We start from the raw sequence: 15,962 nt of genomic DNA, 5'->3' as shown, positions 1-15,962 counted from the left end.
CATATGAAAATAGAAAAAATATTTTTCACATGAGTCTTTCAGTGTATTTAATTCGGAATATTGAGTTAGTCATTCAAAAGTTGTACTTCTGTGTTTAAAAAATATATATATGGCTGGGTGGCAGTGGCATGCACCTGTAGTCCCAGCTACTCAGGGGACTACAATGGAAAGATCGCTTGAGCCCAGGAGTTCAAGTCTAGCTGGAGCAACATAGCAAGACCCCATCTCTTAAAAAACAAATCTTGACCAGGTACGGTGGCTCACGCCTGTGGTCCCAGCACTTTGGGAGGCCGAGGCGGGTGGATCACGATGTCAAGAGATCGAGACCATCCTAGCCAACATGGTGAAACCCCATCTCTACTAAAAATACAAAAAATTAGCCGGGTGTGGTGGCGGGCACCTGTAGTCCCAGCTACTCGGGAGGCTGAGGCAGGAAAATGGCCAGAACCCAGGAGGCAGAGGTTGCAGTGAGCAGAGATTGTGTCACTGCACTCCCGTCTGGCCACAGAGTGAGACTCCATCTCAAAAAAAAAAACAAACAAACAAACAAAAATCTTAGGGTGTTTTTTTCCCCAAAGTCTCCTAGTTGCTCAGGTATATATCTCTCTATCTCCTTGTATATTTTAAAATCATCCCAGTTTTTCCCCATGAAGACAGCATTGCACATGGTTAAGAACCCTAGCCCTGCAGCTAGTCAGACCTGAGTTTGGATCCTGGCTCTGCTTTCTGTGTGGCTTTGGGCAAGTTGTATATATTTCTTCATCTTAATTTAAAATAGAGATGATAAAATTTTAATACCTACTTCTGAGGGATATTTTGAAGATGAAATAGAAATGCCTGTACAGTACTTAATTAACATAATGTCTGGCACATAGTAAATAGAAGTAAACAGGAAGATTGTAAAATTCATCATTATAATGGCTTCAAGTAGAGAGCACTTAAAATGACAAATTAGGGACTAATACCATAGAAGAAAGTAAATGAGATGCAAAAGCAAATTTTTTCACAGAATTTCACCTGCGGAAGGTAAGTAAATGTCTCAAGTGTTATGTTTCCTATCTGTAGACGATTCCTCCTCGTGCTGGAGTTATCAGTGCCCCACAGAGCCATGCGCGGGCATCTGCTGGAAGACTGACTCCTGAAAGCCAAAGCAAAACATCAGAAACGTTGAAAGGTAGATCCTCTTTGGGAGGCTGAGGCAGGAGGATCACTTGAGCGCAGGAATTTGAGACCAGCTTGGGCAACATAGTGAGACCTGCCTGTAAAAAAATTAAAAACTCTTAAAATTAGCCAGTTGTGATGGCACATGCCTGTGGTCCCAGCTACTCGGGTGGCTAAGGTGGGAGGATCACTTGAGCCGGGGAGGTTGAGATTGTGGTAAGCCGTGATCATGCCACTGCACTCCAGCCTGGGCAAAAGAACAAGACCCTGTCTCAAAAACCAAAAATTTTTTAAAATTGAGAGAAAAGAAAGGTAGATACTATATTAGAAATACTGTACTGGTTTTGGTGTATATTTTTCTCTTTTTCCTTCTGTCATCTCCCACCTTCTACAACATATTCAAATAGATATATCCTTCCTTCATTGTACCACAAGAAATGAGGCTACTTATTGGGGGAAGAAATAACTAGAATGTTCTCCTAACATTTCACTAAAGAAGGAAAAAAAACATGGTTTTCTAGAATACACCTAACATCTGACAACCACTGGTTTTTTAGGTTCAACTTTCCTTCCTGAACCACTGAAGCCTCAGGCTGCTTTTCCTCCACAGTCTTCTTTGCCCCCGCCTGCTCAAAGGTTGCAAGAGCCTCTTGTCCCTGTGGCAGCACCTATGCCTCAGTCTGGCCCCCAGCCAAATTTGGAAACCCCACCACAACCACCACCTCGAAGCAGGTCATCCCATAGCTTGCCTTCAGAAGCTTCCTCACAACCGCAAGTAAGTCTCATTTGTTACACAAAATATTATCTTTGATGCATATGATTTAGTCTTTGAACATACCTATTTTAATTATTGCCTGTTATAAGAAGTAAAAATACGAGTTTTAATTTTCTTTTTATATTTTGTTATTATACATATATATGTGTATATATATGTTTGGGTTTTTTGTTATTGTTGTTGTTGTTTGTTTGTTTGTTTTTTCCTTTTTAAGACGAAGTCATGCTCTGTCTCCCAGGCTGGAGTGAAGTGGCATGATCTCCGCTCACTGCAACCTCTGCCTCCCGGGTTCAAGCGATTCTCCTGCCTCAGCCTCCTGAGTAGCTGGGATTACAGGTGCCTGCCACCATGCCCGGCTAATTTTTATATTTTTGGTAGAGACAGGGTTTCACCACGTTAGCCAGGCTGGTCTTGAACTCCTGACCTCAGGCAATCTGCCCACCTCAGCCTCCCAAAGTGCTGGGATTACAGGCGTGAGCCACCATGCCCAGCCTACTATGAATTTTTAAAGTGATCTTTCCTTAAAGTATCTCATTAAACTCTTTTGAAAAAACCACGAGATGAGTGAACCCTAACACTTTGGAAGGCCGAGATGGGCAGATCCCTTGAGCCTGGGAGTTCAAGACCAGCCTGGGCAACATAGTGAAACCTTGTCTCTACAAATTAAAGAACTATCTAGGTGTTGTGCCATGCACCTGTGGTCCTGGCTACTTGGGAGGCTAAGGTGGGAGGACTACTTGAGCCCAGGAGGATTACTTGAGCCCAGGAGGATTACTTGAGCCCAGGAGGTGATTACTTGAGCCCAGGGCCATTACATGGCCTATGCAGTGAGCCATGATCGCTCTACTGCATTCCAGCCTGGTGACACAGTGAGACCCTGTACTTCCAAAAATAATAATAAATAAATAAAAAGTCTTCTTTTATACTTTGGAAAGATCTGAAATACAGAAATAATACATATTGGCAATGTCCCTTAAGCACATTTATAAGTAATAGTTTACATTTATTTTTACAGATATATGGGTATGTCCAGCTAGTTGGCAGAAGTGAGCAGTTTCTTAAGTGTCTACAGGGTGAAAACAGATGTTAAAGTAAATATGATTCAATACAATATGAATAAAGTTAGCAGTTAGCATTTATTAAGTCACATTTGTAAAAGTTGAAGGATATATAATACAGAAAAATAAATGTTCTCTTAAGCTGGTTAATACCAAAAAGAATTCTATATTTTTTTAGTTTAGAAAATTGAGGATAAAGTCTGGGAGCGGTGGCTCATGCCTGTAATCCCAGCACTTTGGGAGGCCATGGCGGGTGGATCGCCTGAGGTCAGGAATTCAAAACCAGCCTGACCAATATGGTGAAACCCCGTCTCCACTAAAAATGCAGAAATTACCAGGCGTGGTGGTGTGCGCCTGTAGTCCCGGCTACTCAGGAGGCTAAGACAGGAGAATTGCTTGAACCCGGGAGGTGGAGGTTGCAGTGAGCTGAGATCGCACCACTGCACTCCAGCCTGGGTGACAGAGCGAGACTCCATCTCAAAAAAAAAAAAGAAAAATTGAGGATGGTGAAAATATGTAATAATGGTAGAACTCCTTTAAATAATGAATTTTTTTTCTGCTAATCCATTTTTAGTGAATCGTGAATTTTTCTTATTTTCTTGTATACCATTGTAGTTTTTAAAATGTAATTGAAGGGCAAAAAACTTTTTCAACTAGCCACTCTGAGCTTTCTAGGACTGTTTTAGGGCATCCATCTCATTGTAGACGTGTGCCATAATTACTAAAACTCTGATGGTTTAAGTGTCCTTAGACCAATACGAAAGTAGATAAAGTATTCTGAAAAACTTCCGGAAGTGCAAACTGTCAGCTGAGATTGTAGTTATCATTATAAAATCATTCTAAGACACATATCATTTTCTCAAAATTTTCCATTGTTTTGATTTACGTTTTTCATTGAAGTGAGTATAGCGATTTGGTGGCCGACGGCACATGCTTTGTGTGTGCCCCCTTAGATTGTATTCTTGAATCTCATGGTTGTCAGTTCATCAAAAAGACAAAGATATTTGTTTCAAATCCTGAAGTATCTTTTTGCCTCAGTCATTGATATCAAAATCCTTAATATTAGATACACAGATACACTTATCTTTCTTGGAGGGTGGGGTCTTGTTTACATGAGTAAACAAGAGAGTGTCACTGTGAGGGATCACAAAGTGGTTACAGTTTCCTCCAGGGAATGCCCAATGCTGGGGGCCAGAAGGGAGGTGAGGAGGAGTCTTTTTATCTTTTTGTACCTTTTGAATTTTGAACCATAAAATAATGCCTATTTTAAAAATAATAAAATTTTTAAAAAATTATTGGAAGTAGCTGTAAGTTGAAAAATTTACAAGATTTTCAAACCTGATGGTGAGATTTTTAAATATGACAAGTTTGATATTTTGTAATGACATGGAATAGTTTTAGAATTGAACATTTGTAATTTTTACAAGTCTTTACTTATCCTTTTCCAAATCTACAAGGTATTTAAAACATAACGTACATGAGCCAGTTTTACTTTTTATTATTTATCCTTTGACTTTATAATTTTGTATAGAAGAGATTTGTTTAATTCGAGTGATTATATAACATGTCATACATCCTTTACAAAGTATAAAAACTCCTCACTTATCTATCTGACTTCCAGCATCTTAGTCATCTTTATCAGCGGAGAGCCAGAAATAAGGAAATGCAACTGGAAGTAAAGGAACCGAACTCACTGCTGTACTGTTACTGTGAGACCTGGTAGAAAAATCGCAGCATTCTAGACCCATTTAATGGAGGATACAGCAACCTTGTACCTCTCAGTATAAACCTATTCCTGATCTCCTATCCACTGCCAGAGCTGATACATAAAACTCTGAGTGTTAAATAAGAGTCTCATGTTTACTAGGCAGGGAATTCTAAAGTACTTAATATATTTCAGGGTGATGTCTCTGAATTGTCAAAATTAGTTTTGCTGTTTAGTAATAGGTTTAGATATTGGAGAAGATTTACCTCAAAACTGTTGCTTGAGGATACTAGATTTTAAAACATAATGGTATATTATAGAGGGATTATGATTTCATTTTTAAACAAAGGTAAATTCCAAATTTCTTGTAAGGTACAAGTTTCTTGTACCTTCCAACTAATACATTATGAAGTAAATTAATGATATTAAGAGTATCATCCTTCAGAAAATTTGAGTAAAATAAAACCAGCTAGATCCTGACCATTTTGTTAAAACGAGTACTAATTTTCAGTGGGGTAGTCTTTTTGCAAAATAGTATGTACCAAAAATGGTACCATTTTGTACCATTACATTGCAATTTTCTCTAATAATGACATCCCTAGGCTATCCTAAGGCTGTGTCTTAGTCTGCTTGGGCTGACATACGAAATACCATAGACCGGGTGGCTTACACAACAGAAATTTATTTTCTCACAGTTTTGGAGGCTGGAAGTCCGAGATCGGGGTGCCAGCATGGTTGAGTTCTGGTTGAGGGCACTCTGTGGTGTGCTGACAGCCACCTTCTCACTGTGTGTTCACACAGCCTCATTGCATGTGGTGCCTGGAATGAGAGCATGCACACACCCTTGCACAAGCTCTCTGGTGTCTCTTCTCATAAGGACACTAATCCCATCATGGGGTCCCACCTTCATGACCTCATCTAACTCTAATTACCTCTCAGTGGCCCCACCTCCAAATACCATCACACAGGGGCTTATGGAATCAACATATGAATTTGGGAGGGGAGAGCACACAAATATTCAGTCCATAACAGGTTGCTTAAAATATTTTAGAACTCTGAAATCATTTGAAATATTATTTTTGGAATAACAAAACTGAACTGGTTAGTAATCAACCTCAGACAAAACTAAAGTCTGGACCCTAATTCAACAAAATTATAAAAGGATTGGAATTGTCTTTTGAATTTATGTTACAACCTGCAAATGTTGCTGCTCTTGGATTCTGTATGTAACTTAGAACAGAAAGTATTTTGTTGACTGAATTGTTAGGGTTGCTGGTTGATCTCGGATTGTCCTCCTAACTCTTTCCTTTGATGTCTGTTTCCTTTCTCAAAGCAGGAGCAACCATCAGGGTAACAGGTATCTGACAATTTATCAATCTTACATGTGTTTTCATCCGTCTCAACACATTAGATGTATGAATCTCTGCTTCATACATCTAAAGTTTCACCCATTTTTAAAACCACCTGTCTCCATTAATAAATTCTATCATACCATAAAACCTGCTTTTTCTTTTTCTTAGTATTTTGGATTTTAGGAACCATGTAGTTGTTCTTGCTAATGCTTTACCACTTTTTGCTTCTTTTTTTATGAAAATTAACAAAACTAAAAAGTGTAACTTCAAGAAAGTAAGATTTAGGTATATGAAGGCCTTTTTGGCAAAACCAGATTAGTTCTTGGTTTTAACAATGGCATTTATGTAATTACGTAAACACAAAATTCAGTATGTTTTTTAGGAAAAAATATTTGGGGGAAATATTTTTTCAAATAGTTTTAGTAGCAAGATTGTTATTGGTAAGGAAGAATTGATGGTTTAGGAAGATGAAAGTTACCAGTATAACAAGATTATTTAAAGGTCCTTCCAACACCTTTCTCTGTAAAAATAGCACCAATTTTAATATTGTCATCACAAATCCTGCTTAGATTACAAATTAATTCTAATGTGATGAATGGTGATGTGGTTGTCATTGTAATTTCAAGTCTGGGAAAAATGATCCTGATTCTATCAAATTAACTTATTTTGAAATAAAAATTTTCTTATATATGAAAATAAAGGTATTTAAATGTATAGCACTTACGCAGCAGGTGACTTCTATTCTAAGCTGGCAGAGCACAAAATTCTCCTTTCATGTAATGTCTGTGTTGCAGACGGTTCTGTCTGTCTTAGGAGAATTTTGTCTCAGACACAAGTATTTCCATTTTATATTAACTATAAATAGTCCAGAGATTTTTGGTAATATAGAGTTAATTTTATAATATCTATATAAATTTCCTTTTAAGTACATTTCCACATATAGGTCTACTTACCTAAGACATTTAGAATACAGTTTAAAGTCTGTGACATGTTTTCTCTTTAATTTTGTACAAATTTATCACACTAAGTTTGAAGAAAAATATACTGTTTCAACCAATTATAAAGCATATTCTAGGATAGTTGAATAAAACAGACTTGAAAGTTATTCACTTAAGTCATCCATTTCCTTTTACAAGTGAACATCCTTCCTTATTCTTAAGCAGTAACTAAGTGTTTCATAATATGCAGTTACATTTTATTGAGACTGCTGCTGTTTTTTTGCAATGTATTTCATGAAAGTATAGTTATGTTGCTTTAACAACTATCCAAATTCCTTTTGGGCAGTGCTCATTTTATTACATTGCCAGTCTTGAACTGATTTTTTTTTTGCCCTATCGTATCCAACCCTGAAGTTTTCTTAAGTTAGCATAAGTGTCCAAGTCATCTACCCTAGTTTTAAGAATTATATACATTTTTTTTCAAAATTAATAATGTATGCCTGATAAGCTAATTTGCTTATGAGGCTAGAATCATAGTTGTTTTCCTTCATCTGATCATTTGTCTTTGCTCAGTCCCTTGGCTGTGCTCCACTCCAGCCACCTTCTTTATGGAGTAGGGACCAAGGGATTTAGGGCAAGAGTGAAGGAATTCCAAGCACTCTTCCTACTGATAACAGTTCACAGCCAACTCTGTCACATAGAAGGGACCAGGCACCACTCTAGGCACATCTTCGTTGTGGTTGTAGACTTCATAAACCAAATAGAAAATGGAACTTTTTTTCCTCTGGTTTTAAGCAATGGTTGCATTTGGTTACTAATAGTTTATCTGTTTTGGAATATTTTTACAAGACGGGAGGGTCAATTTTTTTTACGGAAAGTTGTGACATTACTCAGTTCTTGTTTTTTGTTTTTTGAGACGGAGTTTTGCTCTTGCCCAAGCTGGAGTGCAGTGGTGCAATCTCAGCTCACTGCAACCTCTGCCTCCCAGGTTCAAGCAATTCTCCTGTCTCAGCCTCCTGAGTAGCTGGGATTATAGGCGCGCACCACCATGCCCAGCTAATTTTTTGTATTTTTAGTAGAGACAGGTTCATCATGTTGGCCAGGCTGGTCTGGAACTCCTGACCTCAGGTGATCCACCTGCCTCAGCCTCACAAAGTGCAGGGATTACAGGCGTAAGCCACCGCGCCCAGCCTCACATTATTCAGTTTATTCAACAAAGGAGAGCTTACATTAAAAGTCAGCTGTGCTGGGCGTGGTGGCTCACACCTGTAATCCTGACACTTTGGGAGGCTGAGGTGGGCAGATTGCCTGCACTCAGGAGTTTGAGACCAGCCTGGGCAACATAGTGAAACCCCATCTGTACTAAAATACAAAAAATTAGCTGGACCTGGTGGCACACGCCTGTAGTCCCAGCTACCCAGAGGCTGAGGCACAAGAATCACTTGAACCCGGCAGGTGGAGGTTGCAGTTAGCCAAAATCGTTGCAATTGCACTCTAGCCTGGGTGACAGCGCAAGACTCGGTCTCCAAAAAAAAAAAAGGGGGGGGCATGGCAAAGAACTCTCAAAATTTATTTTTCCAAGTAGAAGAGGGAAAGATGGAGTCTTCATCTTGGGAATAAAATATGCTAATAGAATTAATTTTACCTATAAAATTGAATTTCCATAGTAACATTAATTTTAGAAAACATACTTAAAAGAACAATAAAACCACATCATCATCATAGATGGCTGTTAGAATTTTATTTATATAGATTTAGCATAAGTTATAAGTATGGATTTCTTAAGTTCATGCTGAAATGTGATAGAACTGGGCATGAACAAATTTGTTAATTCTGTACAATTCTCCTTCTTACCATTTCAAAACTTGCATGAATGAAATAAGCTCTATTTGATTTTGAGGGATTTAAAAATGGATTTAATTAGAAAGGATTTATTTAGAAAGAAGTTTTTAAAGATTGTAGCTGTTTCATCTTATTTAAACCACCAGAGTAACAAACTACACAAAGCTACTTTTTAGTTTCTAAATTTACATGCTTGCCCCTAAAAAGGGAAGAATAATTGAGACAGGAAGAATAGGGGATATTAAGAGTAAATATAAACTGATTTTTCAGTGCTCCTTTTCTTTTGCAGGTAAAAACAAATGGAATCTCTGATGGCAAACGAGAATCACCATTAAAGATTGACCCATTTGAAGATCTGTCATTTAATCTGCTTGCTGTATCAAAGGCTCAGCTATCTGTTCAAACGTCACCTGTTCCAACCCCAGACCCAAAGAGGTTGATTCAGTTGCCTTCTGCAACACAAAGTAATGTTAATACTTTAAGTTCTGTAAGTTGCATGCCAACAATGCCTCCAATTCCAGCTCGGAGTCAATCCCAGGAAAATATGCGAAGTTCTCCAAACCCATTTATTACTGGCTTGACCAGGACAAATCCTTTCAGTGACAGGACTGCTGCTCCTGGAAACCCATTTAGAGCCGAGTCTCAAGAATCAGAGGCAACTTCATGGTTCTCCAAAGAAGAGCCCATTACTATCAGTCCTTTCCCTTCTCTGCAGCCTCTTGGTCATAACAAAAGCAAGGCTTCATCTTCACTTGATGACTTTAAGGACAGTTTTGATCTACAGGGCCAGTCTGCATTAAAAATTAGCAACCCGAAAGGATGGGTAACCTTCGAGGAAGAAGAGGATTTTGGTGTGAAAGGGAAGTCAAAGTCAGCTTGTTCAGACTTACTGGGTAATCAGCCAAGTTCATTTTCCGGCTCCAACCTGACATTGAATGATGACTGGAACAAAGGTACAAATGTCTCTTTCTGTGTGTTGCCGTCAAGAAGACCTCCTCCACCTCCTGTCCCTCTGCTCCCGCCCGGCACCAGCCCTCCAGTAGATCCTTTCACGACCTTGGCCTCTAAGGCTTCACCCACACTGGACTTTACAGAAAGATAACGCCATGCAATAGAAGACAGTGGGTATTTGCTTTTGGCAGGATAGAGCCAAGAGAATTGGGCATTAGTATTTCATTATGTGCAATAAGTCATTGTAAGTGCACTGATACCTTCACAAAACACCACTATTTGATGTGTACAGAGTTGGACTATGTGTATATTGGAAATAAGGAAAAACCCTTCTCATTGTTAACTGGAGTTTTGATGTATTTCTCTTCGGATGAATAAGAGACAGTAGTAGCCATAAAAAGTGCTTAAAACTACTTTAGAAAGCAGTCCTTATTCAAAAACTTTTCGGTCAGTCTTCTGAAGAATCTCAAAAAGCCCACCCAACTTTCAGCTGACATTTCCACCAGCCCTCTCATACTTGTTAACAAGTGGTATCTGTGAGTATTTACCAAAGAGCTGCCAAGGTTACAGTGAACAGAGTTTTGAAAGGCATTGCTTTAAAGGAAAAAAGTATAGGTATGTGTACATATATAACACATACAAACACATGTACTTCTATATATGCATTTACATATTTTTACAATTCATAGTTTAATTTCTAGGCTATAACTCAGACCAAATTATACCTAAAAGTTCCAACAAAGTCCCTTTTTCAATATTTCATTACCAAAAAGATGGCTGCAAATGTAATTTGGACCTTTCATTAATTTTGTTTTGAAAACTAGAATAATCTCACCACAGAATCAGAATTTTCTACCGTTCCACATCCAACCCCTTCAAATACAACCTTGTTACTTTTCACTCTAGCACCTTCATATGCTTTTCTCCAGGAGGAGGTTCTTGCAGCTGGGAACAGCCTATTTTGTGGTCACTGTCAAGTGGATGGATATTCTAGTGCTCCCAAAAAAGCACTATGGCCTTATATGCAGGGAAGGCACATACCACCAAGTTCAATGAGAAAGATTAGAGCTAACCATACTCTCTTCTCTGTGTACGTTCGAATATACGTTGCCCATATCCCTCCCATATTTTCTTTTTGCTGCTTTTGCTGTGGAACTTTGCTTTTAGCAGGGAAAGCAGCCGTCCCCTGAGTGCTTTGAATTGGGAATATACCCAGTGTGTGTTCTCCCCCCTCTTACGAGGCTACATAACACATCTATGATGCTGCTTTAAGTTTTTAGGGCTATACCTCAAAGTAGCTGCGGATTTTGTCTCCTGCACTGCCGATATGCAACTGATCCCGCTTTTATTAATTTTTTGAAGAAGTACACAGAATTTTTACAGAATGTAGTATTTTGATATCATTAAGTAAACCAATCAGAAAACTCCTTGAGCAATAGTTGTTTCTTTGTCAGTTTCAGTTACAATCATCTTTACCCATTAAGACTTACATTAACGTTCCTTTTATATAAAGAATTGTATATGTCCACCTAAATTCTTATGTCCACACTTAACCTTTAAAGATGTACATTGAGGGAATATCGAAAAATAGCGTTCGTGGCTACGGATATGTAGAATGTTAAAAGCACAGCAAACTGCACTGCACTTATGACATAAAGCAAATCTATTAGGAAAAAAAGCATTTTTCTAAATGCTCAAATGTTATCAAAATACTATATTTATAGAAGTAATCTTCTCTGTTAACAGCCAGGATTTGCTGTTAGAAATAACTCTTGTGAGTTTTATATTGTTTTTTGGAGGTTCTAATCATTTCAGCAGTAGTGTCTTTTAAACAGCAGTATTACTATAAGCAGTTGCTTCAAAATGTGAATTAACTTGTTGAAACTGTGGGCTTTAACATCCATGTGACTAGTGTGTATGGTATTTGCTCTCCATTAGCAAAATAATTCATTGTTAGGTAAACTTCACTAGTGCAAATTGCAGATCTGTGAGCAATGTTTCCTATTGGATATAAACTACTGTCTAAAATATACATATCAGCAGCCCAGCCTTTATCAGGAAAATTATACTTGGCAAGTTGCTGAAAATGCACAAAGTTACGAAAGTTAAAGGTATGCTGCAAATAACTAGCCATTATTCTGTGTATTATTAAATATTTACTAGTTCTGTTAAAAGCAGAGCAAAAGTTAGACACTAAGGATCTCTTTGTGAACTCTGTGTTCTCTATATTAGATTGCTGTTTATATGTAAGAATTTTATTGCTTATGTGGCATACAGTATTTATAACTATAAACTTTATAGAAGTACAGTATTAAAGTCAGTGGTACACAGACATTCTGTACATATCCTGTGAAACGTGCTGTCATATGAAATAAATATATCTGTCTTTACCATGCTGACTTCTTTGCTCGAAAGGGAAGAATTTTTCTCAGCCATTTTCCTTGTACTTTACATACACAAGTTTGATGACGTTCAAACAAAATAAGCTTAACCCTTATTGCCGAATCAGATATTTTAATTCAAGACCTTATTTTCATTTCTCCAGATAGTGCTTCCTCTAAAAATAAGAAGAAAGATTTTCTGAGATTACTAATCATTATTAAAAAGTCCATGCCCAGCCTGGCCAATATGGTGAAACTCCTTCTCTACTAAAAATACGAAAAAAAAATTAGTCGGGCGTGGTGGTGCAGGCCTGTAATCCCAGCTACTGGGGAGGCTGAGGCAGGAGAATCGCTAGAACCTGGGAGGGAGAGGTTGCAGTGAGCCGAGATTGTGCCGTTGCACTCCAGCCTGGGTGACAAGAGCGAAACTCTGTTTCAAAACAAAAAATTCCATGCACTTATTCCATAAGAGAGGCCCTCACGCAAAAACATGCTGACATAATAATACAAGAAAGAGGAATGATTTTTCTTACCCAAAGCAGAAGGAACAACTGGGGGGCAAAGTGGAATTGGGACACAAATAACCAGACAGAAAAAGGGACTGCCTAAAGAGACCCAAATTAAAAGGCCAGGGCTGGGCGTGGTGGCTCACGCCTGTAATCCCAGCGCTTTGGGAGGCCGACGTGGGTGGATCATGAGGTCAGGAGTTCGAGACCAGCCTGACCAACATGGTGAAACCCTGTCTCTACTAAAAATACAAAAATTAGCCGGGCGTGGTGGTGGGCATCTGTAATCCCAGCTACTCAGGAGGCTGAGGCAGGAGAATAGCTTGAATTTGAGAGGCGGAGGTTGCAGTGAGCCGAGATCACGCCATTGCACTTCATCCTGGGGGACAGAGGGAGACTCTGTCTCAAAGAAAAGAAAAAGAGGTCAAGGCTAGGCAAGGTGCATTGGCTCATGCCCTACTCCCAGCATTTTGGGAGGCTAAGGCAGGAGGATTCATTGAGCCCAGGAGTTCGAGACCAGCCTGGACAACATAGACTTTATCTCTGGTAAAAATCAAAAAAATTAGCTGGGCGTGGTGGTGCGTCCCTGTAGTCCCAGCTACTCAGAAGTTTGAGGTGGGGCATCACTTGGGCCCAGGAGATCGAGGCTGCAGTGAGTGGTTGTGTGAGTCACACAACCACACTCCAGCCTGGGCGTCTGACCAAGACCCTATCTCAAAAAAAAAAAAAAAAAAAAAAGCCAAGGCTAATATTGCCGTTTTTCAGACCTATCTGATTGATATTTGAAATTCTTACCTTAATTCTTAATGTTCATTAACATTTTATTAAGAAGTTACAGAATTATTGGCTTACAAAAACCATTTTAAGATACTTGTAGGTTAATATGGAGTTATAAGAAATAATAGAGACCCTGTGTACCCCTTTACCCACTTGCCCTCATGGGTAACATCTTGCAAAGCTACAGTACCAGAGCATGACCAAGACATGAACGATACAGAGCATTTCCATCACCATAAGGAGCCCTCATGTTGCCCCTTTCCCACTGCCCTTTCATCCCATCTCCTTTTCCCCTGCCCTTAACCTCTGGCAACCAGTAATCTGATCTCCACATGTATAATTTTCTCACTTCAATAATGTTACGTAAACTGAATCGTGCTATGTAACATTTTGGGGTTGGCTTTTTTCACTCAGCATAAGTCTCTGGAGATTCATCTAGGTTGCATGTACTCTCTGTTCCTTTTTATTGCTGAATAGTATTCCATGGTATGGATGTACCACCGTTTATTTAACCATCCACTGAAGGACACCTGGGTTGTGTCCAGTTTGGTGGCTATTACAAATAAAGCTGCTATGAAGATAAGTTTTTATGTCTCTGGGATAAATGCCCAGGAGTGCAATTGCTTGGTTATATGCTAATGGCATGCTTCAGTTTTTTAAAAACTAAAACTCTTCCAGAGTGCTTACTGATGCATTCCCATCAGCAATGCATGAGTAATCCAGCTTCTCCACATCCTTTTCTTCATTTGGTGTTGTCGCTATTTTTTATTTTAGCCATGATAGTAGTGGATGATTCATTGTGGTTTCAATTGCATTTCCCTAACAGCTAATGATAAAAAATCTTTTGTTTTTGTTTTGTTTTTTGAGACAGAGTCTTGCTCTGGCAACCAGGCTGGAGTACAGTGGCACAATCTTGGTTCACTGCAACCTCCACCTCCCGGGTTCCAACGATTCTCCTGCCTCAGTCTCCCAATAGTGGGGATTATAGGCACCTGCCACCATGCCCGGCTAATTTTTTGTGTTTTTAGTAGAGATGGGTTTCACCATTTTGGTCATGCTGGTCTCGAACTCCTGACCTCAGGTGATCCGCCCACCTCGGCCTCCCAAAGTGTTGGGATTATAGGTATGAGCTACTGTGCCCGGCCTGAAGATCTTTTCAAGTGCTTATTTGCCATCTTATATTCAGCAAAGTGTCTGTGGTATTTTGTCCATCATCTAAATGGATTTTGTTTTTACAGTTGAGGATTATTTACATATTCTAGATTCTACTAATCTTTCATTGGATATGTGGTTTGCAGATACTTCTTCAGTCTGTAGCTTAGTTTTCATCGTTTTTACATGACCCACAGCCAGATTCTGAGCTCTGCAGGACCAGAAACTATAGCAAGGGTGATAGGCATGTAATAAACTCACGAGAAACTGATGTATAAATCAAAACACCAATTTATTAATGTTAGAAAAATGTGTGACCATATCAAGGATTACCAATTATTTTTGTTTGTTTGTTTGTTTTTTTGAGACGGAGTCTCGCTCTGTCGCCCAGGCTGGAGTGCAGTGGCGCAATCTCGGCTCACTGCAAGCTCCGCCTCCCGGGTTCACGCCATTCTCCTGCCTCAGCCTCTCCTACTAGCTGGGACTACAGGCGCCCGCCACCACGCCCGGCTAATTTTTTTGTATTTTTAGTAGAGACGGGGTTTCACCGTGGTCTCGATCTCCTGACCTCGTGATCCGCCCGCCTTGGCCTCCCAAAGTGCTGGGATTACAAGCGTGAGCCACCGCGCCCAGCCAAGGATTACCAATTATATGGAGAGAGGGGAACTCTTACATGGTTGGTGAAAGGGTAAACTGGCACATCAGCTCAAGAAAACAATTTAACAATGTTAGGTAAAATTCATATACCCTATCAATAAGAAATCTGACTTCTAGAGAAACTAGGACCTGTCGAGCATGAGAGGCATTGTTTGTAATGGTGGAAGCCAGAAATAAACGTCAACAGGGGAGTGGAGTGGCATAGTCATACAGTGGAATAGTAGACAACCGTGAAAATACGTGAGTGAAAAGAACATACGAGAAAACCTCACGGTGTAGCCACAAAGCAAGATACAAAATAGTAAGACACCATTTATATAACATTTAAAAGGCCAGGCGCGGTGGCTCACGCCTGTAATCCTAGTACTTTGGGAGGCCAAGGCGGGCGGATCACGAGGTCAGGAGTTCGAGGCCAACGTAGTGAAACTCCGTCTCTACTAAAAATACAAAAAATTCAGCTGGGTGTGGTGGCGGGCGCCTGTAGTGCCAGCCACTTGGGAGGCTGAGGCAGGAGAATCACTTGAACCTGGGAGGCGGAGGTTGCAGTGAGCCGAGATTGCACCACTGCACTTGAGCCTGGGCGACAGTGCGACACTCCGTCTCAATAAATAAATAAATAAAATAAAATTTAAAATACACAAAAGGATATATTTTAGGGGTACATACACGTTAATGGTATAAAAAACATGCAATGGAAATGATAAACA

At 39.4% G+C, this 15,962-nt stretch overlaps 1 protein-coding gene across 17 annotated transcripts in view; it reads left to right on the top strand.

Moving 5' to 3' along the window:
• The window catches only part of SYNJ1 (synaptojanin 1), a 99,366-nt gene extending 87,193 nt beyond the window's left edge, over window positions 1–12,173 (top strand). For 10 of the 17 annotated variants that reach the window (XM_030806133.1, XM_030806140.1, XM_030806136.1 and 7 more), the window contains 3 exons: window positions 1,066–1,174; window positions 1,719–1,936; window positions 9,121–12,173. In XM_030806133.1, coding sequence (XP_030661993.1) covers window positions 1,066–1,174; window positions 1,719–1,936; window positions 9,121–9,933 — 1,140 coding nt within the window. In that variant the 3' untranslated portion in view covers window positions 9,934–12,173. Of the gene's footprint in view, window positions 1–1,065; window positions 1,175–1,718; window positions 1,937–6,032; window positions 6,060–9,120 lie in introns of those variants that run through there. The other 7 variants (XM_030806147.1, XM_030806150.1, XM_030806151.1 and 4 more) reach the window with 4 other exon arrangements.
• Window positions 12,174–15,962: the final 3,789 nt, after the last annotated feature.

Source organism: Nomascus leucogenys, chromosome 25, assembly GCF_006542625.1.
Source record: "Nomascus leucogenys isolate Asia chromosome 25, Asia_NLE_v1, whole genome shotgun sequence".
In the NCBI taxonomy this organism is placed as follows: Eukaryota; Metazoa; Chordata; class Mammalia; order Primates; family Hylobatidae; genus Nomascus; species Nomascus leucogenys.
This window is presented reverse-complemented; position numbering and strand designations above follow the sequence as displayed.